This window comes from Molothrus ater, chromosome Z (genome assembly GCF_012460135.2).
Source record: "Molothrus ater isolate BHLD 08-10-18 breed brown headed cowbird chromosome Z, BPBGC_Mater_1.1, whole genome shotgun sequence".
NCBI classification, from domain to species: Eukaryota; Metazoa; Chordata; class Aves; order Passeriformes; family Icteridae; genus Molothrus; species Molothrus ater.
In genome coordinates, this window is record NC_050511.2 from 43,530,309 (window position 1) to 43,556,090 (window position 25,782).

At 42.1% G+C, this 25,782-nt stretch overlaps 1 protein-coding gene across 2 annotated transcripts in view; it reads left to right on the top strand.

The window, feature by feature from the left end:
- The window catches only part of ABCA1 (ATP binding cassette subfamily A member 1), a 92,144-nt gene that overhangs the window by 17,179 nt on the left and 49,183 nt on the right, over positions 1-25,782 (top strand). For both annotated transcript variants that reach the window (XM_036403023.2, XM_054517890.1), the window contains 3 exons: positions 4,348-4,441; positions 7,768-7,909; positions 8,776-8,897. In XM_036403023.2, coding sequence (XP_036258916.1) covers positions 4,348-4,441; positions 7,768-7,909; positions 8,776-8,897 — 358 coding nt within the window. The remainder of the gene's footprint in view (positions 1-4,347; positions 4,442-7,767; positions 7,910-8,775; positions 8,898-25,782) is intronic.

The window sequence follows — 25,782 nt, forward strand, 5'->3', positions numbered from 1 at the left end:
CAGCTGGTTGGGTTGGGTTGTTTTAGAAACTCATTGTCACAAGGGAGGAAAGGCTATCATATTTACCACTGGCAATGGTCACAGTCCTTGAAGTCTTCACTCAGGTGTCTGAGGCTTGTTTTTACAGGACTTGGGTTCAGTGAATTCAGAGCTGGAATTAGTCCATTGTTAAATAAAACAGGCAAAAGGGGCTCACTGCCTCTTTATCTTTTCTTGTATATAAACAGAGCTGCCAGTGATGACAAAGTTTTTGTTTTGCGTGTTTTTGCCTTTCATGGAGCTTGATCTCCCAGGATAGGACTGCCCACCAGAGAGGTCATGGATTGTGTCAACTGCAAGGAGTGAGTCTGTCAGCTCTCTGAATGTGGGTCACATCCTGGTCTTGTGAACAGTCTCATAGTTTAGAAAAATGCTGCAAATGAAGCTGGGGGAATAGTCTCAAAACTGGCTGTGGCTCCTTAAGGTTGGATCTTCTCAGCAATTGCCCATGTAACCTGGGCCCTAAGAGCTAAAAATACTCTTCCTATCTTGCTACTGGAGGTCTAAATTTTGCCGGTTACCAGACTGCCTTTAGAAAGTAGAGGAATTCTAGAATGTTGTGGGATTTTCTGGAGGGATGTTTAAACTAGGTAAACTAAGAGGCTATTTCAGAGGAGCTGAATTTTACAGTGGGTATGAAGGCTTGGTATATTTTTACCAGGATCTTCTGAAAATAATACAATCATAGGGACATTAAGTTTGGAAAAGACCTCCAAGATCATCAAATCCAGCCTTTGTCTGAGGAAAAGCCCGCTTAACAGGAAATGGCAGAGAAGGAGCAGAACATCTCTTCTTACCATGCTGTTATCACAGCTGCACAGTTCTTTCTCTTTGCTTTCCTGTTAGAAGACCGTTGTCCTTGAGTTGAGTTGTGTTGATGAAGGCTCTCTCCCATTTGTACTTACTGAAGGTGTGGCTTAGAAATAGTTTGATCCTTACCCTTCTCATGAAAAATGAGGGCTAGCCTTGGCTTCCCACTAAACCCCCCCCCCCCCCCCCCGTTGGCTGCTGTGAGTTTGGGCTGCATTGCGAAACCTGGGTTCAAAGCTCACCCTAATGTGTGCAGTTTGAGTGTTACTTTGTACTGGATGGCTTCCAGCAACACTGAAGTGAGGGGAATGAGCTCACATAGGGAGAAAGGAAAGAAAAATCATATTTGGGGATCACTGGGTAAAAACCTTTTTCTCCCTGCTTTTTTGCAAATGAGGAGACACCTTAGACTTGCATGGAGAGACTGGTCAGCTTCTGGTAGCTCCCTGCATTGAAACTGGAACATAAGGCTGGGAAGGGGAGTTGACAGTGGGATGGGGTGATAGTGTACTTAGTTCTTGCTCAACAGATTTCCTGTTGACACAATGTAGAGCTCAGTGTTTAATGGCATCCTGAATCGGGCAACTGGTATAAATTTGGCATGCTTTAGGGATTAACCTTGGTAAAATTAGGACAAATTTGTTCCTAGCTGAATTCACCTGCTGTGTGCAAATGGGATGTTCCTTCTTCAACTCCAGATGGAGCTGGGATAGGTGAGGTGTTGGATTCTTGAAGATTCGTTATTTACCTGGCTGGTTGTTGCAGCACAAGAGTGGCAGAGGAGACTTGATTTTTCAGTATCTACTTAGAATGAATCTCAGTGAGACATGCTCCCTTTTGGTATCTTGGTGTCCTTGTCTGGAAATGCCAGAGTGGATGAAAAGTGCTGTCACAGCAGGGTCAGGAAGCAGTAGGGGAGGGAACCTACTGACCTTTAAGAGCAAAGAAAGATAACTCAGTTTTTTGTTGAGCAGCACAAGAGACTTGCTGAGGAGTCTCTACTGATGTGCTCCTAACACTGATCTTGTCCCTGTGCCAACCTCTGGTGCAGCAGTTGCCAGCTGTCTGTCACAATGTAGCATTTTGGTGGCTGCTATGATGCCTTCCTTCAGCTGTAAAGGTGCAACTTGGTTTGAGCTGCTCCTTTCTCTATCCTCCCCGGGCCTGTTGATGTGCCAAGTGAGGTGTGTTGTGCATGCAACCCACACGTGTTTACTTTTGTGACTGTGTAACCAGATGTGCAGGAGAGGAGCTGTGTGTGTGGGTGGCCTGTTCCCCCTGCAGCAACAGGGCTTCTTGGGCACTGCTGTCCACCCCAGTGTGGTGTGGCTGGGGCTGATATTCTCTGAGCAAGCCAGGGCTTGAGCTCAAGGGCAGCATTTCTCATTGGTTCTGTAGCAGTTGCAGGGCTGTGAGAGGCTACCTGTCCACACTGGTCACTGCTGGAGGCCTCCACAAGCCCAGATGACACTGTTCTTCCCCAAACAGTGTAGCAGTAGTTGCTTGGGGTGCATGCTGCTTGCCTACAGCCAGGGTGGCAGAGGGCTGTGACATGTGCTAAAGCATGAACATTGATGCTGGAAGACAGAATGGAGTTGTCCTGGTTTCATAGCCATTTCACTGTCAAGTGGAGGAAAAGTCCTGCTATGCCATCCTCGCAGCCACTATAGGAGTATCTTGAAAACAGGAGTAGACAAGTTGTCAGTGTCCTAGGTGTAAACATTGATCTCTGGAAGCCAGAACACTGTTTAACGCAGATGGAAGCAGGCTGTCAATGTTAATGGTTAAGTTGTGTGCTGCCACTGCATCATTTATTGTAATAAGAGACTAGAGATACTGAGGCATCTTCCTGGTACCTCTGTTAGTGTGATCTCAGTGGGATTTCTTACCCAGTAGTTGTACAGTGTTTGCATGACAATAACATTGATGACAGAATATTCTGAGTTGGAAGGCACCCACAAGCATCATCAAGGCCAGCGAGTAAGTGAATGGCCCATGTGGGGATTATGTCGGCAACCTTGGACTTAGAAGCACCATGCTCTAACCAGCTGAGCTAATATCAGGATCCAATGGGTAATAGTATCCCAGAATTATCTTGCAGAGACTGGCACTGTTATCAGGAATGCCTGGAAGACTGAGGCTCAATTTTTATACCTTTTAGATAGGGGTGCTATTTGCTGTTTGATGTCAGCTATGAAGGGTATCTGTGAAAGGCCATCCTACATAATTTCCTCTGCTGGATCAAGTGACCTTTGTTTTAATGCCCTGTTTTTACAGTGTGTGCTTATTTTGAGGTACAGTAGTTACCTAGAAGTCTGTTGCCTCAAAGTTTGCATGGAGTGTCTTGTGCTGAGTGTTAAGAGTCCAGTTTTAGCTGTTAATGACGGAACATGGAAAAACATGTTTGTGGGTGGGGGTACTGTCTCCCACTAGGTTGCAGGTCTTATGCTCTGGCTTTTAAGGAGGATGATGTAGACCTCTTATTAGAAAAGACTGAGTTTTTCAGGAAAAAAGTGGAAAAGATTTTTCTTCATTTGACCAAGAAAACACTGTTCTGCTGCTAGTAATAGATGAGAAGCATACAGAATATCAGCATAAAAAGCTTTCAGATTTTGTCTCGTAGTTTACTGAAAAATACATGTTTATGCAGTCTTTCTGGAGTGGAAAAGTAGGCATGTGGCTTCTGAAGCTCAGGTCTGGGAAACTTCACCTTGTGTCTCAGAAGCTCTAGGCTGGAGGCTTGCTTTTGTTCACATGCTTCTGTGGGATGTGACACATCTCAGTGAATTTTTCTGCACTTCAATTCTTTGTTTAAGAAATGTTGTGTATTTAATATATAGCAGGCTTTTTCTTCTTGTTGTCTTGTCCCTCTAAATAACTGAGTTCTTTATTTATTTACCAGATATTCGCTGCCTTTCTGTAGATTACCTGCACCAGTGGGTGCTGCCTACCTTCATGAAAAAAACATAAATTAATACAAAACCGACTAGATATGAGCCTAATCTTAGTAGCTCTGCTTTCTAGATACCAATACATGTCTGCAGTACTGAAAAAGTTGGTGTAGCATGCATCAGCACAATTTCCATGCCTGATGTGTTAGGGTAGAAGATTAATGATTGGCTGTGAGAATGGGATATAAGTACCCCACTACCTCAAAATATGGGATAAAAAAATTCAGCTAATTTCTAGAAAGGTTAATTGGGAGGTTTTTTTCAGTTAGGGGACAGAAAAATATAAAAATAAGCCAAAAATAGCCCTTAAGTACATCCATTTTAGTTGAATAACTGGCACATATCAATGAGAAAAAAATTTTAATTCTTTGCAGATTATCCTCTGAAGCTGGAGGAACAAACTTCTTGATCCTGGTATGTGTAGGCAGAGCAAAGTGAGACAGTGCTTACAAAACTGTTTTGGCTTACAAGTGGATTGTCCTAGAACTTCTGTTCTGACCTTTATTTTGAGTATGATGTCTTAATACTTTGCCTTTATTGTTTCCAGTTCCAGCTGCTGATCGAAGTTGCCTGGCCTCTGTTTATCTTCTTCATCCTGATCTCTGTAAGACTTTCATATCCGCCATATGAGCAGCATGAATGTAAGTACCAAACACAGCAGCTGCACCCAGAATCCTTAATGTTTCATGGTTAGAATGCAATAATGCAGCTGGCAAGATGGAAAGAGCAGTGGTTCCCCACTTCAGTCAGAAATATGCAAGAGGGCTTAATAACTCCTTTGCTTCCACCTTGGAAACTGCAGTTAACTGATGACGCTACTCCAGGACTGTAGGTTGCTGCTTTTTTTTCTTGCTGTTTCTCATTTTGTATTTCTATTACCCAAGAATTTGCTGTACAACTCTGCAATATCTGTAAAACCTACACAGAACCCCAGTTTTATTTTTCTTTTTTCATCTGTGTGTGACTTAGCATAAAAGAATGCAGTGTTCTGATCTCTAAGAAGGCAATCTTGTTTCCAGGTAGGAAAGTGCATTAATGTATCACATTAAGGGGTGCAAGAGTGATTCCATTCCTTCGAACTATTACAGTGTCAGCTCTGCATTTAGTAGATTCAGCAGTCATACATTGCTGACAAAATAACAGTTCTACTTTTCTATTTGCACCCTAAATGGGCACATTACTGCTTTTCTTTCAAAGGAAGCTTTTTTTTTATAAATTACTATCTATAGGCCTCTTTGGTTCCCATTTGATTTAGGAAGCATGACTTGTTTATTGGGAACATGGTGTTGTTTTACTGTGTTTGGTGACAGCTTCATACTGGAATTAAGTGATTGTGGAATAGCTCTTTGTTTATCTTTCCTTAGCCTGATTACTTCAAGGTAAGGTTTAAGGGTCAGCAAAACATGTTTCTGAAGGGCCCTCTGAAGTGTTTCTTTCTTGAAACAAGGAAAGAACTCCCTTTTACAGCACTTATCCTGTCTTTGCAGTGTCTGGGGCATTTTGTGCTGTTTGCTGCATGTTCAGGCTGGTATCTTTTTAAATCTGAGGTGTTAGTGTTTGCAGTTTCCCATTACATTTTGACTCTGCTGATCCCAGTACTGCCTAACTTGTTTTTTTCAGCACTCAACAGCATAGTTAAAACTTCCCTAAGTTAAATCTCATACTTTACATGGAATTTGAACTGCCTCTTCTGACTGAATGTTACAGTGACATTAGGAGAGATATAGACATGAAGCTGAAGAGAAGCAATTAGCACTCTACTCAGCTTTTAAAAATAACTAGCAACCTTAGTGGTAATTAATTTCAGGTATGGCAGGGCTATATATAAACTGAAACCTAGCAAGAGCTGTGATTTTGTAGAACTACTTGGCTTGGTCTTGTTAGTCAGTAGCCTTCACATAAAACATTTGCTCTGGCACCATGGTGTCATGAGCATAGTTTTGAGTCTTTCACCTGCAATCCTTTTCCCTTCCCAATTATGTTGACTATTATTGCTTTGTCTGCCTTCTTACATTGTTCTGAGCAGTTACAGAGTAAAGGGCATCTGGTAACTTTTAATTCACTTCTATGGCTAATTTCTCTTAATTTTTTGAAGACCTGCTTTGAATAGGTATCTAAATTGTGTTTTCTAGATTGGTTTCACTGAACGTTCACTTCCACTGACAAATGTGGATGTGTTGTGAAGTGAAGCAGCTTTTGCTGGACTGTGAGCAGACATAGAAAGAAGGCTTTTGGGTTGATGGTGAACTCTTTGGCAACCCTGTGGATGCCTTAAGGGAAGTAGGATTGTTATCTGTAGTGGCAGTGTTATATGCTGTTATGAAATCACTTGTAGGTGATAGCAGTAATGCCTGGTGATAGCAGTAACAGAGCCACGTGCAAGTGCTTTGTAGCCTCCACATAATATCAGTATTTTAATGGTAGTCTTTTTCAACATACCAGTAAAATTTTCAGTTTTCTTTCCCTGAATGAGAAGAACCAAGGATTGGACTGTTGTCAGGATTTCTTGTTTCTAGCAGCCTGGCTTAGTGTGAGGAAGTTTTCTCTTAAAATGGGAAGTAACAATTAACTTTGAAGTGATAGCTATGTGGCTTTCACCAGACCAGTGAGAGAAGACAGATTGCTATTGGGCCAGAGTGCTAATGCTGTCTTGTGTCATGTAGAACCTTCTTGTCTGTTCCTGTGAATTCCTTCTTGTCTGTTCCTGACCCTTCAAAGTATTCAAAATGCACTATTTTGGCACTGGGAGGGAGAGAAGCTGACAAGATGTGACTAATCTCTTCTGAAAAGCTAGATGTTTGCAGCACTGTAATTGAAAATTATGTGCTGTTGCACTGTTTTCTGTGTATCTTATCTGATTTAAAACCAACAGATTCCTGCTATACTCTTGGAGAAACTGGTGTCACATGCATTGCTGTGTCTAAATGGTTACCATAAACTCTTGTGTGTCATTCGTCTTTTGACATTGCTCTAAACATTTTCTTGGAGTTACTAACAGTGTAAAATGAAAGGCGTGGAGGACAGGGAAGATGTTTTTCTGGGAAGTTTTACAAGACGAATCTGAAAGTCTTAGCATTTTTCCTCTTTCTCCCTCCCCCTCCTTCACTGCAAGCCCCTCAGCCAAGAACAAAAAGGCAAAATGAAACAAAAGTCAGGTCAGGTAAATAGATCTTCTATTTTAAACAGAGAACTAGGAGCAAGAGTTCTCTGGAAACAATAAGGTTAGTTTCCTTAACCCTTCTCCTGCACAGAGTTCTTGCCTTTCTCCAGGGAGGGCTGATATGGTTTCCATCTTCCTTCAGCTGTCCACATTAATCAGCCTTGCTGTAATTTAACAGATTTGATACTACTTCTTTCTTGGGCTTTGATACTTCTGTTGGAGTTGTGGAGGTAGGGAGTGATTGCAGGCATGCTGGGAGGATTAGGTGGGCACCAGAGGGGAGGGGGTGGGCATCTGATCCTCAAAGTCTTGAGCTTTGAGATACTGAGGAAGGGGCATAATCTTCCTCCAAGATCCTGTCCCTAGTGTGAAGGTGAGGAAGCAAGCTTGTTGCAAAAAGCAGCCTGACAGTTTATGTAAGGTCCAGGATTATACAAGGGAGGCCTTTCTTCCCCAGTCATTGTGGGGGTATGGGATTCATAAGTATACAAGTGGCATAGTGGTGGAGATCTGCCATGAGTAGTTTTTTACTGCTTTGTTCTTATACAGGATGTAAACTCTGGTCTATGACTCCACTAGTTCTTTAGTGGAAAGGTTTAGACTTCAGCAAGAAGATTTGAAAGAGCAGTGTGGAGAGTCTAATACAAGCTCAATTCTTCTTAGGACTGAGTGTTGGCTGGTCTGCTCTTTCATAGGCACTTTGGGGCAATAGTCAGTGCAGGGTTAGCACTGCTCTTCAAATACAATGCTGTGTAGTAGAGGATTGTATCATGTGTTTGTCTCCTAACTCCTGTCTTTCTATTCTAGGTCACTTTCCAAATAAAGCTATGCCTTCGGCAGGAACCTTGCCATGGATACAGGGGATCATCTGCAATGCCAACAACCCATGTTTCCGCTACCCAACTCCTGGGGAATCCCCTGGTATTGTTGGAAACTTCAATGCCTCCATGTGAGTCTATCTGCTTTTGCCTCATCTCTGTTCTTGGGGAAACATGGGGGAAAGGGGTATTTGGGAGTCACCTATCAATTGTGAAATCTTACACTGTGTGAGGGTTTTGCAGTTTCTACCACCTCTGTAGTACCAGATTCTTCAGTTACCAAGTTCATAGGGGCTAGCAGACAGCTGGTAGGCATGCAGAATTCCCAAGTTCAAGTACCTGAAGCTCTTGGTGAATGAAAAGCTTTGCATGGATAAGGACTGAGCCCATTTTCTTACCTGGGCTCAGAATTTGACCTCAAAAAAGTAAGGCTTTTTAAGATGCTCATTTTTTCAGAGCATCTTTTTTCCTGGTTAATGAACCTCTGAACAATGTAGAGTGAGAGGCAGTTGAACAGGTTTAGGGAATACTCCCTGATGTTTATTACTTATTGCTGGCTGACATGATGCAGGAAGCACAATTTATGGCCAGCTTTCTTATACTTTGCCTTACTTGCTACATTCATGGTCTCAGGAAAGATAGGCTTAATGTAGAGCATAATGCATCTGGAGAAGCATTTGAAAGGAGCAAGGATATTGTTAAATTATTGTGCTGCTAAGAAGCAGCAGTTTACAGGCAGCAGGAACCCCTCTCCATCTCTGTCATAAAACTGCTTTCAAATGCATGATGTTCAGTGTAACTTATTGATTGAGCTTGCGTTAGCAGACTTTTTTTTTAGGCTCCTTGGGTTGTCACAGGGTAGTCATTGAGGAAAGTTTTTGTGCTGGCATGACATAATTAGAGGGGATTAAAGTTTGGAATTGATATGTAAAACTGTATCTGTGGATGGTGGCTCACAGAGCTGATGACTGCTGGTTGTTTTTCGGTTTTCCTACAGTATTTCCCGCCTGTTCTCAGATGCCAGGAGGTTACTGTTGTACAGCCAACAGGACACGAGTATAAAGGATGTCCAGAAGGTCCTGGGAAAACTACGCAAGTTGGGAAATTCCTCTGGCTTAGGTAACAGCCTGATAGAAAGAGTCAATATCTGATATTTCTGGCCTGGTTAATTCTGTGTGCAGGTAAATTTCAGGAATGTGCCACAATGTGAATGTGCACTATTATAACTTGCAGCTTATTGAACCTTTTCCAATCCTGCAGAAGTAGGAACCTCTCCTGTGTCAGAGCTTTGTGTGCTCTTTAATTTATTTGGTGGAAGAAGAAAGGCATGGTGTGTAATGCCAAGAATAGCAGCTGTTTTGGATGTGAAACTAAAATCCTGAGCGCACTGAAGTTAGTTAAAGTGCTTGTTTTCTCAAAGGAGCTGAAGTAGTGTGTCTTTTTGGAAAAGCACCTAGTTATTTTGATATTTTGTGAAGCATTGAACACAATGTAGCTGCAATTTAGTGTTCTACCCTCTGAGCTCCAGAGGGAGGTGTGCTGGAAAAACACAGATGGGGGAAAACTGATGTTGGCCTCCCAATTTACAAAGTCAAAGCTGGTTATTATCTGACAATGAAATATGCATTTGCTTTCTTGTGTTTTGTTTTGGAGGGGGATTTTTGTCCCTATATGACTTTGGTGTTATATACGCTCTGATATTGTCTGGCAGGATTTTGAATGGTAGGGTACAAAAGAAAACTGTCTAGTTTCATTGCCCTATTTCCTATGAAAATTAGAATCCTCCCATTTTTAGCTTGTGTGAGGAGATGGTGTGCCTTCCTGTCCTGTGCAGATCAATGAGTGACTAGTGTGAGATCACATGGGAAGCTTGCAGCAGGGCTCTGTCCAGTCTCAGGAAATGTGACAGATCTTTGCTATTGCCAGGTCTCTCTGGCGTGGCGCCTAAAAGTTTTTTGGCATATTCTTCCCTGAAAGATTATCTGTCTTGGCTGCTATGTTAGTGTGGCATTGTGGCTAGTGGAAGTGATGGAAAGTAACAGTTTAGAAAGACATACAGCAGGGAAATAGAAAGGGGAGCACAGCTATTGAGGGTCTTCATCCATGGCCTTTATGCTGCATGTAGAGCTCTTTGGACGTAGGTAAGTATTTTAGTGTTTTGTGAAAATTGCCCTTGGTTTCACAGCAATAGTTCTTCTTAGCTCTCATCAGTTGAGGCTCAGGCAGGCTGCAGGGAGAAAAATATCTGACCTGGTATAATGTGAATAGTGTCACATAGTCTGATGTGTAGTGAACATACCTAAAGCAGAGATAGTGTTTTTACATTCTTTTCTGTCTTGCTCAGTACATTGCAGGTCATCTTGGAATAACCTGTACTGTTAGTGGCAGGTTGGCAGGTATGTGCTGAAGGTATGTACAGACATGGACTGTGCAAGGTATTTGTGTTGGGTATTTAACCCCCCTCTCTCCTCTCCTCTTCAGAGTTGTGCAGAATTCTGATGTGATCACATCTGCATATAATACTGTAGTCTACTGACTCTGACCATTAGTTCATAGTTGTATATAAAGGACATGCCTCCTTGCTAAGAAGCTCAGTATCCATACCACCAGGCCTTCTCTCTTTTTACTCACAGAACTGGTGAGTGGCATCCTCACACTTTTATCTAAATCTGGAGCAGCTTCAGAAGGGAGAGGATACAGAGGGAATCCTTTGTGCAGAGATGGACACATAATGAACACAGACAAAATTAGTTAAGATGAGTGTTTCCCAAGGAGAAGTTTGATGTTGTTCTCATGAATATCTTCAATTGTTTGGTTTGGTTTGCTGGGAACAAGCTCTCCCCATCGGAATGAAAGATATTGTTGTCACTGGTTTTACACTTCTGGTACTAGTATTTTACTCTTTAGTGTTACTTCTTTTACATTTGCATTGACAAGTTAACTCTTCCAAAGAGTAGATCCTGGTGTGGTGTTTTGTATTGAGACATGCAGTGAATGTCAGACATGGACATTTACAAGAACATTATTAAAGCCATAAACTGAAGCTGCTGGGAAGGTCTGAGGGGGAGGAGTGATTCCAAGAAGAGGTTTTTTTTTTGCGTATGGAGTACTTTACAAGTTGAAAGCCCGAAGCTCAAGTTTCTCTCTACTGTAAAGACTAGTGGACTGACTGTAAAAACAATCCTCAGACCCAGTCATCACAGACTATATTTCTATAATAAAATATTTCAAATGTGTAATCAAAAAATCAAGCCTCTGTGTCATTAGAATGACAGAATGTCCATTGTTGGTAAGGCCTTTGGAGAACAAAGCCTGTTTGTCTTTCTCATGCTAATTTACAAAGCCATCCACCTTGGTGGATCCTGCTGTCCACTCATTAGTTGTGTGATTCATTCTTTGACAGCATGCATGAAACAGCATCCTCTGATCTTAGAAGCACTCATGTATTTATACTTAGCAGTGCTTAGATTCCTGTTCAAGAGAGGTCAACTCTCAGTTGCTGTTGATAATAAGGTCTGAGAGATGCAAATCCTCTTCACTCTGGGGCATTTCTTCCAGTGACTCTGGGAACCTAAGGAGACATTAGGAGTGGGTGTCAGATGTAAGTGCACCACCCAGCCTGAAAGCACTGTCTCTATATATGTGTTTCCCCCAGCAGCAGGAGGGTTTGTTATCGATAAGCTAATAATTGAAAATGTAATATCCTGTATGTTTTAACTCTGGCCTGGACCTGAAGCCACGTGAATTGGTGGTGCAGACAGGTGGAACTTTACAACTTCCCCAGTGGGATGTACTCCTTGGTGTGACATGGACTCTGTTGGAGCTTCTGCAGCTCCTTTCTCCCCTCACACACTCTTCCCACTACTGCCAGATGATTTTGAAACAGGCTTCCGGGAGTTGATCTCTCATCGCTAGCATGCAAATTGGAGCTAATGCTAGTCATGCAGAGCATTCATGTCTATATCTGGCTTCTGATGTCTGAATCTGTTCCGAGGGCATTTGCCAGAGTCCTTTCACTGGAACCTTCTTTAAAACAACCCTCACAAACTAAAGTTCAAAGTGTGATTCTTAGTCATCTGAAGTTAGGCATGAGCTGAATTTTGGGAATGAGGGACCTACTTAAGATGGCTCATGTTGCTTGCACAGGTATGAGCATGTCAGTGTCTTTGTTAAACACAAGGTAGGACATGAAGGTTTTGTTCAGGACATGCTATCCACTCATTCCAGCAGGCTTTGTATCTTAGGCACTTCTTGCTAAGGTGGGAGATAATTCCTCATAACAGGGCTGTTTGTGCAGGAGTTGGAGGAGGAACAGCAGAGAAGATTTCTCTGTTGGGAGAGGAAGGTGTTATTAGTAGGGAACAGTTCAGTGTGGCTTCATGTAGCACCTTTTTTGGCCAGGATGCCAGGATAAAGTGCTAAGTGGTGGTGTGAGGGAGTTCAGCACATGCAGCTGTCATGCTCTATGGTCACTGCTGTTGTGTGGCTGCTTCCAGCAAACCCTGAGCAGTGAAATCTACGTGCAGGCACACACATACCATAACATAATCAATTTTGCAGGCAGGTGCCAGGTGCCCTCTCTGTTCCACTTGTTACATGTCTGTCCAGCAATGTCACCAAGGTCTTTAACACTCATGATAAGGCGGAGTGCAAATCAGTACAGAGAGTCAAAGACCTTGGTGACGGCACTTTCAAGAGCATGACAAGGCTGCTGGGATCACCAGTTGCAAGCACTGAATTTGCAGCTGGCCTCAGTGCCATTTTATCTGGTTAACTGTTAGCAAGAAATAAGCTTCTTCTGTTTTGAAAGATGGAGATACAGCTTGCTATTGACTCTGAGGCACACTTTCTTTGTTTCTTCCTTCTGTCTACAAGACTCCAAAATACTTTTTTCTGCAGTGCCACAGGATAATAAATTAACAGGTATAATTAAAGCCATCTTCCTTGGTTGCTGCTAAAAGTTGCAGATATCAGCCAGCCTGGCTAGTATTTACTGCATTGCTTTTAGTTTTCAGTGATCCCAAAGGGCATGTTTCTATTTTTCTTGAAGCCAACCCAACTAAACGAAAATGGAGCAATGAAATAGGCAGAGGGAAACAAACATCGCCTAAGAAATTGCATCAGATCTTGGGCTATTATTCCATGTGCCCTGCCTGTCCCAGTTGTTTGCTGGATTAGTATTGCTTGTGGCAGAAGAGACAAACATCAGCTGGGTGGCATTCTTTGCTGATGTTGCACTCTGCTGCACACAGAGATGTTGACACAGAAGGAGTTTGCAGCCTGTCTGGTCAATGCTATTAGTGCTTTTTTTATTTAACAGGTAAAGGATGGTAGAGGGCTCGGGCTAAAGAAGAGCCTTTGGAGAGGCTTTCTGGTGGCTTGTGTATTGCTGTATGATTACAGGGCGCTCGGGGAAACAGGATGTCATACATTATCTGCTAGGTGACATTAAGGTGGTGGCTAACTCCCTTCTCAGTGTCTTGTCCCTAACAAAATTGAGCCCACGCCCTCAAGCTAAACATTCAGATTGGTTCTTATACTTGCCTATGCCTGCCTAATTAGACTGGTTTCCTCCCTGACTTCCTTTGGGAAGAATCCTAGCAAAAACCAGCTAGGCTAGAATGAAGACTAGCAAACCATATATCCAGGTGGCCTTCATGCCCAGAAACACCTCCAAACACTAACTGTGGCAGGGTGGCATTCTTGTTGCTGCACATAAATATGCACTTGGGTTCTCTGATAGTGTGCTCCACAGTGACATTCAGGTCCTTGCCTTTCCTTTAGGCCAGGGGAACAGTGCTGCCAAAAATGCTGCCCTGTGGTATTGGTAGAGAGGTCTTGATTTATTGGGGTAGGTAGGAAGGCTACTTTACCTTTGTGTGTATTCGGTAGCAGTTACCTTGCACTAGCCCTCAGCAGAACTCCCTAGAGCATTTCTGGCTGCTGCTGCCTCCCAGTCCAAAGGATCCCTCCAGGAAGGGGAGTCTGGGACTGTGTGGGAACCACTGTGATTTCTGCTGTGGTCAGATGCAGCCTGTCACAATGAGCAAGTGGAAGAAGTGGCCAATACTGGGTGCTTGGGTTGCACAAAGATTGTAGTTGTTGATTGGGTAGGAGATTCAGGTACACATGTCAGTTTTCCCACATTTGCTTAATTAATTTTTTCTTCAAATCTCTGTGTTACTAAACAGGCATATACATGAATGTTCTTAGAGTTTATTTTTTTAAGTAAATGGAAATTGTTTAGGCAACTGCAGATCTTCTGGAAAAACATTTCCAAAATATTATTGGAAGGGCACTTTAGGTCCCTTACTACGGGCTGTGGTCAAAGTCTCTCTGTGAATCCAAGTGGTGTTATTTTTTCTGTCCTCAGCTGAAACTGGGAGGCTGACAGCCAAGAGATAGGCAAAAGTGGAAAAGACTTCTTATGGCAGCATTGGTCCCAGTTTGTTATTGGGCAATTAGGTATATAGCTTTAATTAGTTAGGTGACATGATATTTGCATAATTCAGAAAATAGCATCCTGTAATTACAATACAACGAGATACGGAATCATAATTTTCAATAGAGCCTGCTTTCCTTATTATTTGGAAGCCAAGGATGTGATTAAACTAATAAAATTATCTTGATAGATGTCAAAGTACAAAGGTCTGCTTTACTTTAAAATCTGTTTCCTGGAGAATCATACTTGTTATCCATGGTACTGTTCATGAACAGTTGTTACTATGTGACTTTGCTTAGAGGTTGAGATTGGTAAACACATCTCAGTGTAATGTGCTGTATTCTGGTTCTGTAGAACTGGGCTTTAATGCTGTTTTTTGGTCTGAACTTCCTTCATACAGAGATACTTCTGAAGATAGGAGTTCAGAATTATGCCAGCTTGGATTCTAGGTAGACAGTATGGATGTGATAGAGCAAGACTGAAATCTCTTTGAATGGGGAATTGAAAAAACATATGCAGTGTTACTTTAAATCTGGCCTTGCTGTTGTGTCTGAACTATACTAGGTGACAGGAGCTTGAGAAAAATGTTTCTGAGAATCCTGTTGCAGAAGATTGTGTGAAACCTGTTAAAAAATAAGGAAACTGAAAGCTTGTTGGCATAAGGCTGCACTGGCAGTATAGTTACTTTAGACCTAGCTAACCTGGTGCTAGTTAATGGCACTGTGTGGAGGGGAGTCAACAGCACCCATAACTACAATTAGCAACAGATATCCAGTAGATACCAAATTGCAATTTTTTAATTTCATTCACTTTTATCTTAACTTGTCTAGATAAAGACACAATGATAAAGAGAGCAAGAATTGCTTACTGTACTTATCAGTAATTAGTATTAGTATGTGCTGCAGAGGTAGTGCCATCTTTAAAAGTTCTGGGTGTTCTCTTTAGTCTTTAGCCTTGTCTGTCAATGCTGACTTTTATTTTAAACCAGCAAATAAAGTGGAAAACATTAGGTGAACAGTTAAACTTCTCACACTTTGCTGTTATCTCCCTCTTTGTATGGAGTGTTGTCAGTACAGCTTGTTAATGTCAGGATTATGTTGACCAAACTTATGCTATTTTTTAGCCGTGATTTGCATTTATTTTCTGTTTTCCACTCTGGCAAATTCTGCATTTCTTTTCACTGACTTCTAATCTCAGAATCTTAAGAAATGCCTGATTTGTGGAAGATTGCATCGGGTTTGTTTAAGCTGCATTCTGAGGTTGGTTGAGACAGCGGGGTAGAGACTTTCCACATTGAGCTTAGCGTTAGTACTCCCCTAGGAAATATGTAACACTGTTATCTGATGAAAAGTTCAGCTTTCTCAGGGGATTTCTGTGGGCCTGAGCTCTCATGAGAGTGGTGATTATGAAATTGTCCCGTTTGGAAAAAGCCCTGTACGCTTCTGTGTTTGGTTGGTACTGAGGCCAGAGTGCCTAATTTAGGTCTGACCTCCCATATCTCTCAAGTTAATATTCAGCTTTGGAGCAGTCTCTAGTAATAATACATTTTATCTGCAGCATGTATTACAAACACTTATTACCTAATTTTTACAGCATTCCTGTGAGCTAAATAAATAAACAGCTGCCCTCATTCTCAAACACAGTAGGATGTGGCAGTTTTCAATGCAGTCAGGATGCAATAAAAGCTGATGGCTTTTAAAAAATGTTGATGGTAAATCAAGTTCTTTTTTACACAGGCAAGAGGACAGGGCACTGTGTGTCAAATTTTTTTGAAAATCCATGACAGTTCAATTTTTGGGCAATCTTTCATATTCTATTTAATATTTTTGGTCATAAAATAAGTGATTTTTAGTAGCAGAATCCTGACTAAAATGAAGCAAAATATTCTGCCACTTGTGACAATTTCTTTGCAGCTTTATTAAAATGTGACACTCTCCACTTTGAACCCTAGAGATTTTTGCTGTTGCTGTGTTTTATTGAGTAGTAGTTGTGAATTCATTGAAATACATTTTAAATTAATTTATTGGGTTTTATGTTTATACTTTCATATGTTTTGTTTTCAAAATTCTGGAAAAATCCATTTAATTAAATGCAACAGCTGCAGAATTAAAAAATAGGCATATGCTTATGTATTTACTGAGTGTCAATAATTAATAGAGTTGTTAAAACCTTGTATTGCTCAGGCCTATGTAATCAGGAATTCTCAGCTGCTGAAAAATTGGTGTACCTTTGAAAATTCAGTGGAATGTCACTTATCTATTAGCTGGAGATCTTGCCCAAGCTTTTTTTTATGCTGACCTGGCAGCACTCTGTGTGCTCTGTGTGGGGGAGATTCATGCTGTTCTGTGACACACATCCTCTGTAAACAGCCAGTTTCCTTCCCTTTCTAATTTAGCTTTAGTTTTAAGAATGGAGCAATAAAAGGCCCTTTAAAGGGATTTAAAATAAGACCCTTTCCTGTGAGTTTTGGTGTTTTGTGGTGTTTTTTTTTCCTCCTTCTGTTCTTCTAAACATATTTTTAGAGGAACATACTACCTGAGGTAGTATTTAGATGTGTTTTTCTTGACATTGTCAGAAGGTTTATGTAACCACAGGCAGTCAGAATTTAATAAGCATAAACTATTATATATTTGGAGGTCTTTTCCTTATAGTTCTCTATCTATTCTGACAAGTGCAGCTGAAACATAATTGGACCATATCTGAAGCTGACTGAGCATAGATATGTGCCAGAAGGAGACTTGCTCATGGAGCAAAGACAGCTTACTGCAAAGATAGCAATATCTGAAATCTAAGTGCCTGTTCTGGATTGTGCCAACCACCTCCTTAGGAAAGCAGCACTGCTGCCTACCCAACAAAAAGCTGCTTCAGAACAGTAGGGAGAAAAATAAAAAAGTGGATTTGACACTTGAGACCTGGTGTGGACATGGAAGTCCAAGGTCCCTACAATTTTCATTGTAGCAAAGGCACAACCATGTGACAACATGGTCAGCAGCCATCACCTATGGTTTTACCCTGCTCTGTTCACATGCTTCCTGCTAAGCAGGTGGGGAACAGTGTGCTGTAAAGCCAGAGAATACAAAGACAATGAAGTAGCCCTTTAAGACCACAAGTGTCTTCACCTACCTCGTCTTTTTCCTTCTTTTTCATGTAACCTCTACTGCTACCTTAAAGTGCAAGGAATTTTACTAGTGTATCCATAGAAATAAGGTGTAAGACCTCTCTGGCAGTACATACTCCATTATTTTCAGGTAATTGCAGTGCTTTCTGACTCTGGTACACAAAATCAGGTTCCTAAAGTACCAGGAGGCACCGCTTTTCTTTGCACCTAGAAGTAATCCAGTCCTCTGTGTAAAGCAGAGTGGTGCAAATGCTCCAGGGTGTATTTTCAGCCAGCAAGTTATGTCAGTACCAGAGGGAAGGACTGGTTAGTATATTGATAGGTCAATAGGAAACCAGCTGGAAGGATGAGCTCCTGAAACTACCAAGGCAGGGTCTGTTTGGGACCATCCTGATGAAATGTAGTATAGTGTCACACTTCAAATGTGAGAGACATGATTTCCAGCTAAAACTTCGTGTGAGTTTGGGCAGTCATTATTTACTAAGCATCTGTTTTTCAGTCTTTCCCAAAGATTGTGAAAGTTGTTAAATTATTTTGAAGTGCTGTTGTTCAACAGTCTGATTTCTAGTAGTGAAGGGCTTGAATAGTTGCAAAGGTTGCCCTAAACTAGGTGGAGAAAACATAATCTTTTCTTTAGTGCTGAAGTTTGAGGGTTTTATTCCCTTCTGTTGGACTTGAGACTCAAAAGCAAACCCAAACAACTATCCGTAATGGTAACTTTGCAGTGACCAACTAAATTGAAATGTAGGTAGCAATCATGGGAGGTTGAAATAATTTGGATGTAGATGTATTTTCAGTGGAAGTAGACGGTGTTTCTGGTTAAACTAAGTGCAGTGTAATGAATGGCTTATTGTTGTTAATCTTCAGCATTTTTTGATTTGTTTTACTCTTTGTTCTGAAGGTGGCTTATGCTGCAGCGTGCTGGAATAAGGAACATTAGGACTTGGCACTAAATTCGAAAGTGTCAGATCTTCCTTAACATAGGAAAAGTAAGAGCTACTATGATCTCCTGACTGCAGGCTTGGTATCTTGCTGAACTTTAGAATCAGTCAGATGTCAGTCAGGTTCCCCGAATTTGTGACAAGTAAAAGGAACAGATAACTGGCAGGATGAGCCTTCACACCCAAGGGAGGGTAGTTTTTTCTCTTCTCGTCAGCCTTTCTGTGTAAGGAGGAACTAATATAAGTGCAGGACAGTCAGGGTGCTTTGATCCTGAAAAACTCTGCCTGCTGTTTTGCTTAAGGTTCATCATTACCCATGCCAGTTTAATGGGAGAAGCTCTTCAAACTGGATAGGTGGTGCTGTGATAATTTTCAAGTAGGAAAATACTGCTGGATACATTCTGCCTGCTTTGTTTTGTTTTTTTGTTTTTGCTTGTTTTTCTCATATAAGTATCTTCTGGTTGCATTTGAACTAGCAGTCTCACTGATACATGCTTACATAGCCAGCTTATGAAACGACTTCTGCTATTAGTAGTGGTCATTTGATGTCCAGCCCTGCCTTTTCCAGTGATTTGAATTTCTACTAAATTTACAGTCACTTTCTCAAGTAGAAGGAATTCTAGACAGGGTCCTCCTTCGTCACAGCTTACTCTTTCAACTTCTGCTTAGCACTATGCATTTTTAATAGCATAGTGCCATTGTGATTCCTTGTGTGCTTATGTTTGCCATTAGAATTGTGGTGGCATGTGGTATGTGACTGGATGTGATCTAGGCATTTGGTTTTCTCTCTCTACTGCTTGGGGTTTTTTAATAGATTTCACTTTATGAGTTGATGTTTTGAAACATCTAAAACCTGTCTATTTCCAGGACATAATATTCCCAGTGCTGTGACAATCCAGTCTTAACATCAAAAAAATACTTCCTAACTTTGTAGAAGAACCCATCTTGCCCTGAGCTGGGTTTGACCTTTGGAGGGCCTTCTCTGTAGTTTATACCATCCCTGAATTTATTTGGTTTACCACTCCTAAAAATAATTTTGTTGTAATAATGAAGTATTTTACATTGTCACATCTGTGCTCCATCTCTGTGACTGACAAGCCAGTTCAGAGCCTTAGAAATTTGTCCTTATTTTGTGAACATTAGCAGGAGAATTTTCAACCAGTTATAATGCCATGCAATTTGAAGTTCTGCTCAGAATTTACTTCTCAAAGCAATACAATGACTATTCTTAGGGTGTTTCCTTTAAGCCTACTTAATTTTTTTGCACTGTTGGAAGTCTGCATAATTTCTTTCTGCTTTTTTTGTTGGCAAACTCTATTTCATGGTTGTCTGTGCAGATAACAGAATTTGTCTTGCAACAGGGGAAGTCTTGAGAATATCTGTTCTGAGGCACAATGTGGGGCTTAGGGAGGTGGTTGGGTGTGCCCCTCCTTAGGCAGGAGCTCTGCAGGCTGTGTTTGCTGGCAGGGCTGTGGCGGCCAGCCTGAGGATTTTTCCTCTGTGCCTTGTGTCTTGGCTTTCTGATGCAGAGTCTTTCTCTTGTCATGTGAGTCATACAGGAAGAGGGCCTGATGGCCTTTGTACAAAACAACTGCATGAAGGGATGTAATAGCCTTTGATGCTGGCTTCCCATGCAGGGTAGAGGTGGGATCTTGGCTTAATGGGCTCAGCATGCCTGAAGTCAGTGTGCCCCCAGTGAAGGCTAGCTGAGGACTGGTTTGTATATGTGCATTAGTACATGCTGAGAGCTGTGCTTTCTGCCAGAGTAATTGTTCTGGACTATATTTAAAGCTCTTCCAAGCAAAAATCATGACTTAGAGAGGAATAGAAGTGGTCCTGATGTCACAAGATGAGAGGGAAGACCTGGGCCTGTTGCACAGAATTTCCCTTTCTCTGAGGAGAGATGCTAGCTGGTGGAGATGGATGGCAGGCTGCCTTCTCTTTACTCACATCACTATTTGGCATGGCAGATATACAAAGATGATGGACCCTGGTTAATGGGGTGTTCACTTTGGTATTATCTAGTGTCTGCAGAGGCAGCACTGTTTGATGTGTGATGGCTTTCAGGGCAGAGAGCTGTAGCCTGCTGTAAAACAGGTCAGGCCATGGCTGCAGAAGGAACAGAACTTTGACTGTGAGCAGATTAGGCTTGTATTTTCACACTAGTTGATCCTGCACAACAGGCCTGCTGAGCTGCTTCATTTCTTGTAAGCAAATCAGAGTATGGCTGTCCAACTTTTTCAGAAGACAGTTTAGCTCTTGCCAGAATTAATAGGTACACAGGTAGCTCTGAGAGCTATTCTCACCTCACAGGGGGAAAGCTGCCCCAGAGTAAAAGAATAATTAAAACATAATGAGTGCTAAAAAGGCCAAGAGCCTTAAAAAATATTCCTTTATCATGCTTTTTGGATGTGCTGTCCAAGGTTAGGAGTATTACGAAGGCAGGTGACAATTTGTTGCTTGCCCAGCACTGCGAGAAGTTTTGCTTTTCACATTGTCAGTCAGGGTTATTGGCCTGGTAGGGTACAGTGAAGTAGCATGGTTCACCATTAGGAGATTGCTGTTTCCTCTGGATGGTTGTCAGTTTACTCTGGATGGTCATATAATTACAAGTCGTTCGGTCTTTGGTTCTGCTGGTGAAATTATTTGAGAGCCCATTTTTATTTTTGTGGAAAGTAGCTTCAAACATCTTTTGTCAATAAATCACAGTGATAGGTAAGGAGTGTGAAAATCAATCCAGGTGTTCAAGTGCACCTCTCACCTATTCAAGAGGAATACTTCTCAGATAATGAAAAATTAATACAGACTTCCAGTGTACAAGGTCATTCTGTGGCAGCATTTGGTTTGCCTGCCCTGGTCATCTCACCATGTGAGGGTTTCCTGAAAGACACATGTCTAGCTAGAATTTTTGTAGTGGTCGTGTGTGCTACAAGTAAATGCTCTCACTGCTGGAGCTGGAGGTTCTGCTTGTTTTCTCAGCTTCACTATCTCCATGGGTTTGTGTTTTCCAAATCTCCTGTTGCTGGAAGTATGATCAGTGAAAAAGCAGTGCCCTGGGTGAAGTGGGCGTGTTTGACTAGGGTGCCTTGTGACCTTGCTCTCACACCTCAGCACAGTTTTGCACAGACATGACAGCCTGCTTTGCAGTCTGACTGGGCCTTCCCTTCCTGTAGAAGTGCAGTTTTACCTGAATGGGGAGCTTTGAATCTGGAGTCTTTGAACAGGGACAAGAAAGTACATTCTTTGCTTGCTTGATATTCTTCCTTGCTTTGCTCCTTCTATGAATTGATGGAGACAGATGCTGAGCTGGGAACCCAATTCTCTTTTTTTTGTCTCCTTTGGGCACTTGTGAAACCTTCCTGATTCTAAAGAATGAAGCTAAAGTGGCTCATGCCTCATCTTACCTTACTGTTTCATCTTGCTGTGACACCTTAGTTGCTGTAACAAAAATTATTGTGTTGCCCTATGAACAGTCTCTGGCAAGAAATAAGGGCCAGAATTTCATACCAGCTTCTGTGTTGCGTTGATATTTGGCTATGATGAATACAGCCTTAGCCAAGGGCTAGCAAGTCTCCCCAACTGCAATGAATATAAATGAAGTAACGTAATCGTTTTCAGTCTTGCATGTTTAATCAGTAGAGAGGAGTCTCCTTATGACAAAAAGCCATGTCCATAGATCAGACATATTGGCCTGCTTTCCTCATAGCTGCGAATTAAGTTAAGGCATGAAGCTGCTTCTCCCCTTCCCTTCATTAGTTTTTATAGAGAGTTAAGGTATGTGAAACTGGGAAGTAGATCTGGCTGTCACAGTGTTCTCATTGACCTTGTTAGCTTTAAAGTGGCTGAAAACCTGGTATATTTTAGATGATGGGCAGAAACCTCACAAATTAACATGAGACCTGGTGCGCTTTGTACTCTACAGTGGATTGAGATAACATTGAATTCCATTTGCATGCCTTTTATTTTTAGAACACAGTGTTCAGGATATGAAAAACATAGCCACAATTTCTGTAGGGTTCTGTTCTCCCACCCTGCTGTTTAATTTTAAAGGACACTGCACCATTAAGTTTCTGGAGGAAGTATCTGGCTTCACAGTGAAAAAAGAAAGAATGGGAGAGAAGTTTGATAAAAGAGTCTTGTCCTGTAACCTGCCCCTAGAAGCGTTTCTTCCTTTCACTTGTCTGTGGATCTTCCCAGTACTGTTGGAAATTTCCTGCTTACTATGGGACCTGTTATGATCATACTTGTAGTAGAATCAGCAAATTAAAACTGATACCCAGCCATGGCTCTTCTTGTGCTTTGACCCACCTTTTGAGCTTGGGTAAGTAACTGGGGATGTGTAACTGGAATGAGGAAAATAAAACCTTGTGGCTTTTGGACCACAGATACTTCCTTCACTGCACAATCAGTGTTCAGCTCTGGTCTGTATGGAACTGGAGAGCTGATTTGCTATTTGTTTAATAATGCATATTTTTATTTTGATGTTCATTTTAATAAGTAATATAGCAAGCAAAGAGATTGTTGTTCTTCACTAATTCATGTGATTGTCTTGAGCTCTTTGAATACATTTTGGGTTTGTTTTTTCTTTTGTCACAAAGATTTGATTCTTAAGCAAGGGCTGACTGGCCTACCACTGTGCTCAGGCATAAAGGTTCTGGAAAGGGTTGTCAGTAAAATGTAAATCTTAGGTTGTAATGATGTGTTACAGTAGGAGATGCTCTGCAGTATGAAAATCCAAGAGTTTCTGGTTTTGATGCCTAGAAGGCAGCCCCCAAGGTTCGCTTGAACTGTGTGGAAATGAAGGACAGCTGTGCCTTTTGTGAAAACAATATCCATGAAATGCTGCCATGTGTGATTTTCTTATCCTGACTGGTGACTTCAGAGAGCAAGAGACATTTTGTGGTTAAGGCATAAGACCTCCAGGTCTGGGAGTTCTCAACTGTGCTGGAAGCTTCCTTATGTGACCATATGAAGGATCTTTCTCCCTGTCCTACATGGGATATGGACATCACTTCTGCTTGTTTCATGTGCATGGGGATGGTCTCCTGTTGCATTGCCATACTATGTCCAAACTGGAGCTAATTACAGCACAGGCATTTCAGCCCTGCCAGACCTGTTGGTTTTGGGGGTTATTTGCATGGTTTATAAGCAAAAGTCTCTGTTCTCTGCTATTGCTCCCTTGATCTTAGGACTGAAACTGTAAAAGCTGTTTGCCATGGGGAAAAGCTGTCTCAGTATTATTTCTGCTGACTATACCACCACTGAGTCAGCAAGATGGTTCACATCAGTTTTGACAGTCTTTTGAGTGTGTTTGCTCAGTGTGACCTCAAGTTTATCTCCCCATTTGTGCCTAGGGCTTAGCTTGCTTGCTTGGGCTTATGGTTTCAGTCAGGAGGACGAACCCTGTGCCGGGAGTGAAGGGAGCCTGCAGGAATGCAGCTCCCTTGGTCTTCTGTTGAAGATAAAGCTGAGGGGCAAGGAAAGGCTGCATCCATGTCAAAGTATGTGGAGAGATTGGTCTCCAGTGCATTGTTCTGTGCCCACCAGCTTGCAGTGGGTGACTGTAATGATGCTCTTGGCCACTCTCAAGCAAGAGAGGTGACATGCAAGTTATATCATGTTTGAGCTGACATTTTGTCTTGTATATTTGAGTAACTTGATAGTGTGTCTAAATGTTTATGGCAGAATAATATTGCAGTAGTAGGCCAGTGGTAGTAAACTGTCTTCTTCCATCTGCTCCAAGTGTTTGGATTATTAAGTAACCTTGATAGTAGCCTTCAGAAGATGTACCGGTTTCTTTTGTTTTCTGTTTTGGAGGGCTTTTTTCCTAAGTAATGCTCTTTTGTTTCCTTAGGCCCTAGTGGGCAAGCAGTCATCTTGGATGGGAGTAACTGTTTTCAGGAGGAAACCTGTGCTAAACCTTGACTTTTTAAGGTTTCCGGGGGAGAATATAGATGCATTGCAGTGTTCGGTGCTTTCTGTTGTTTCATGTGCAAGCAGTTATGCATGCCTCCATAATTGAGAGGGGTTGCATAAGACACTGACCCACAAGTCCTGGAAGTAGGACTAGATGGGGTGGGGGTGAAAATGCATGGTACAAAAGGCTGGCTGTGTGCTTAGGACACTGCAGCCAGGACTGTGGTGTTGGGATTTGGTCCCTTGGTCTCGCAGAGCTTTCACATGTGGTCTTGGGTGGTGATCATGGCTTCATGATCAGCTGTCTGGAAGCCAAACACTGCCCCACAGTTCTGGTAACCTTGTTCTGTTTCCTTCATGGTTTACTCCAAATGATGATGAAAACTCGTTCAGGTGTTTGTAGTTCCTTGGAAGGCAGCATTGATTTTCAGCAAATTTTAGTGCTAAGTGAGTCTGAAAATGCTTGGCCTGACAAAAAGGGCAGGGGATGAATGCTCTGCTAATGCTGGGCTGGTTAATTACAGCTGTGAAAGATGGTGGCTCTTTGTTACTCCCCCTCATGATTAAAGGCAGGTCAGCAGGAATCTCGGTGTAGTTCAGATTGTATTGCTGCAATTGCCTATAGAATATGTCCCTGACCAAGAAAATCATGCCTCCATGTGGGAAAAAACCTCAAAGCCAAACTCAGATAAAACAGACTAGCCAAACCAAAAAGCAACATATCACTGAGGAAACAGAAAAGTGGAAGAATTATTGCTTGGCTACTATTTTTTTTCCCCCATAAGGCATGTGGCCCTTTAAGAGAAGCTTGAAAAATATCTTAAGTAGGGGCAGATTCAATGAAAAAGCTTGCAAACATCTGATCTCTGCATGCCATTATGCCTTCAGTCACATCCCCCCCCCCCCCCCACACTTTGTCCATCTGACTTTCTGAACAGTTGATGATCTCACCAAAAAATAAACAAGCTGCAGAAGTGTTTAGGGATTTTGGCACATGTAGGAAGTAACCAAGGAATGGGGGTGGGGGAAGTTTTTCCTCCACTTGCAGTGAAGCAGGGTGCTTTAGCCTCTGCTGGAAAGAGAAGGATGGTTTCATGTTATTGCAGGAGCCAGATATTTTCCCAGCCTTTTCCTGGGTAGGGAGTGGAGGTGATGGTAGATTTGCTAGTGGGGTTCAAGTGGGGCGTTTGCACAGCGTGCTCAAAACCAGCACATTCATGAGTGGTCCTGCTGCGTGGGAGAGAGGAAGGCAAGGGAGACACTTTTGCCCCAGAGTAACCTCCGCCTTGCCTCAGCTGAGGCGGGTGATTTACTTTTCGTGTGGAACAAAAAGGCAACGGGGAATTTGTAACTGGATATGTAGATGAAGGAGCAATGACCGTCAGTAACCCCATGTACTTCGTGCCGCAGGAGCAGAGCGCGTGGTTCCTCCCCTTGTCGGCTCCTCCGGCAGGATCAGCCTGGGAGGCAGAAGTGGCACCCGAACCGCCGGGTCTCCCTGTCACCTCTGGTGGCACCCCGAGTACACACCATACTTCTTCCTGATGGGGCTCATTAGTGACAGTATCACCTGCTCCAGCTAAACCA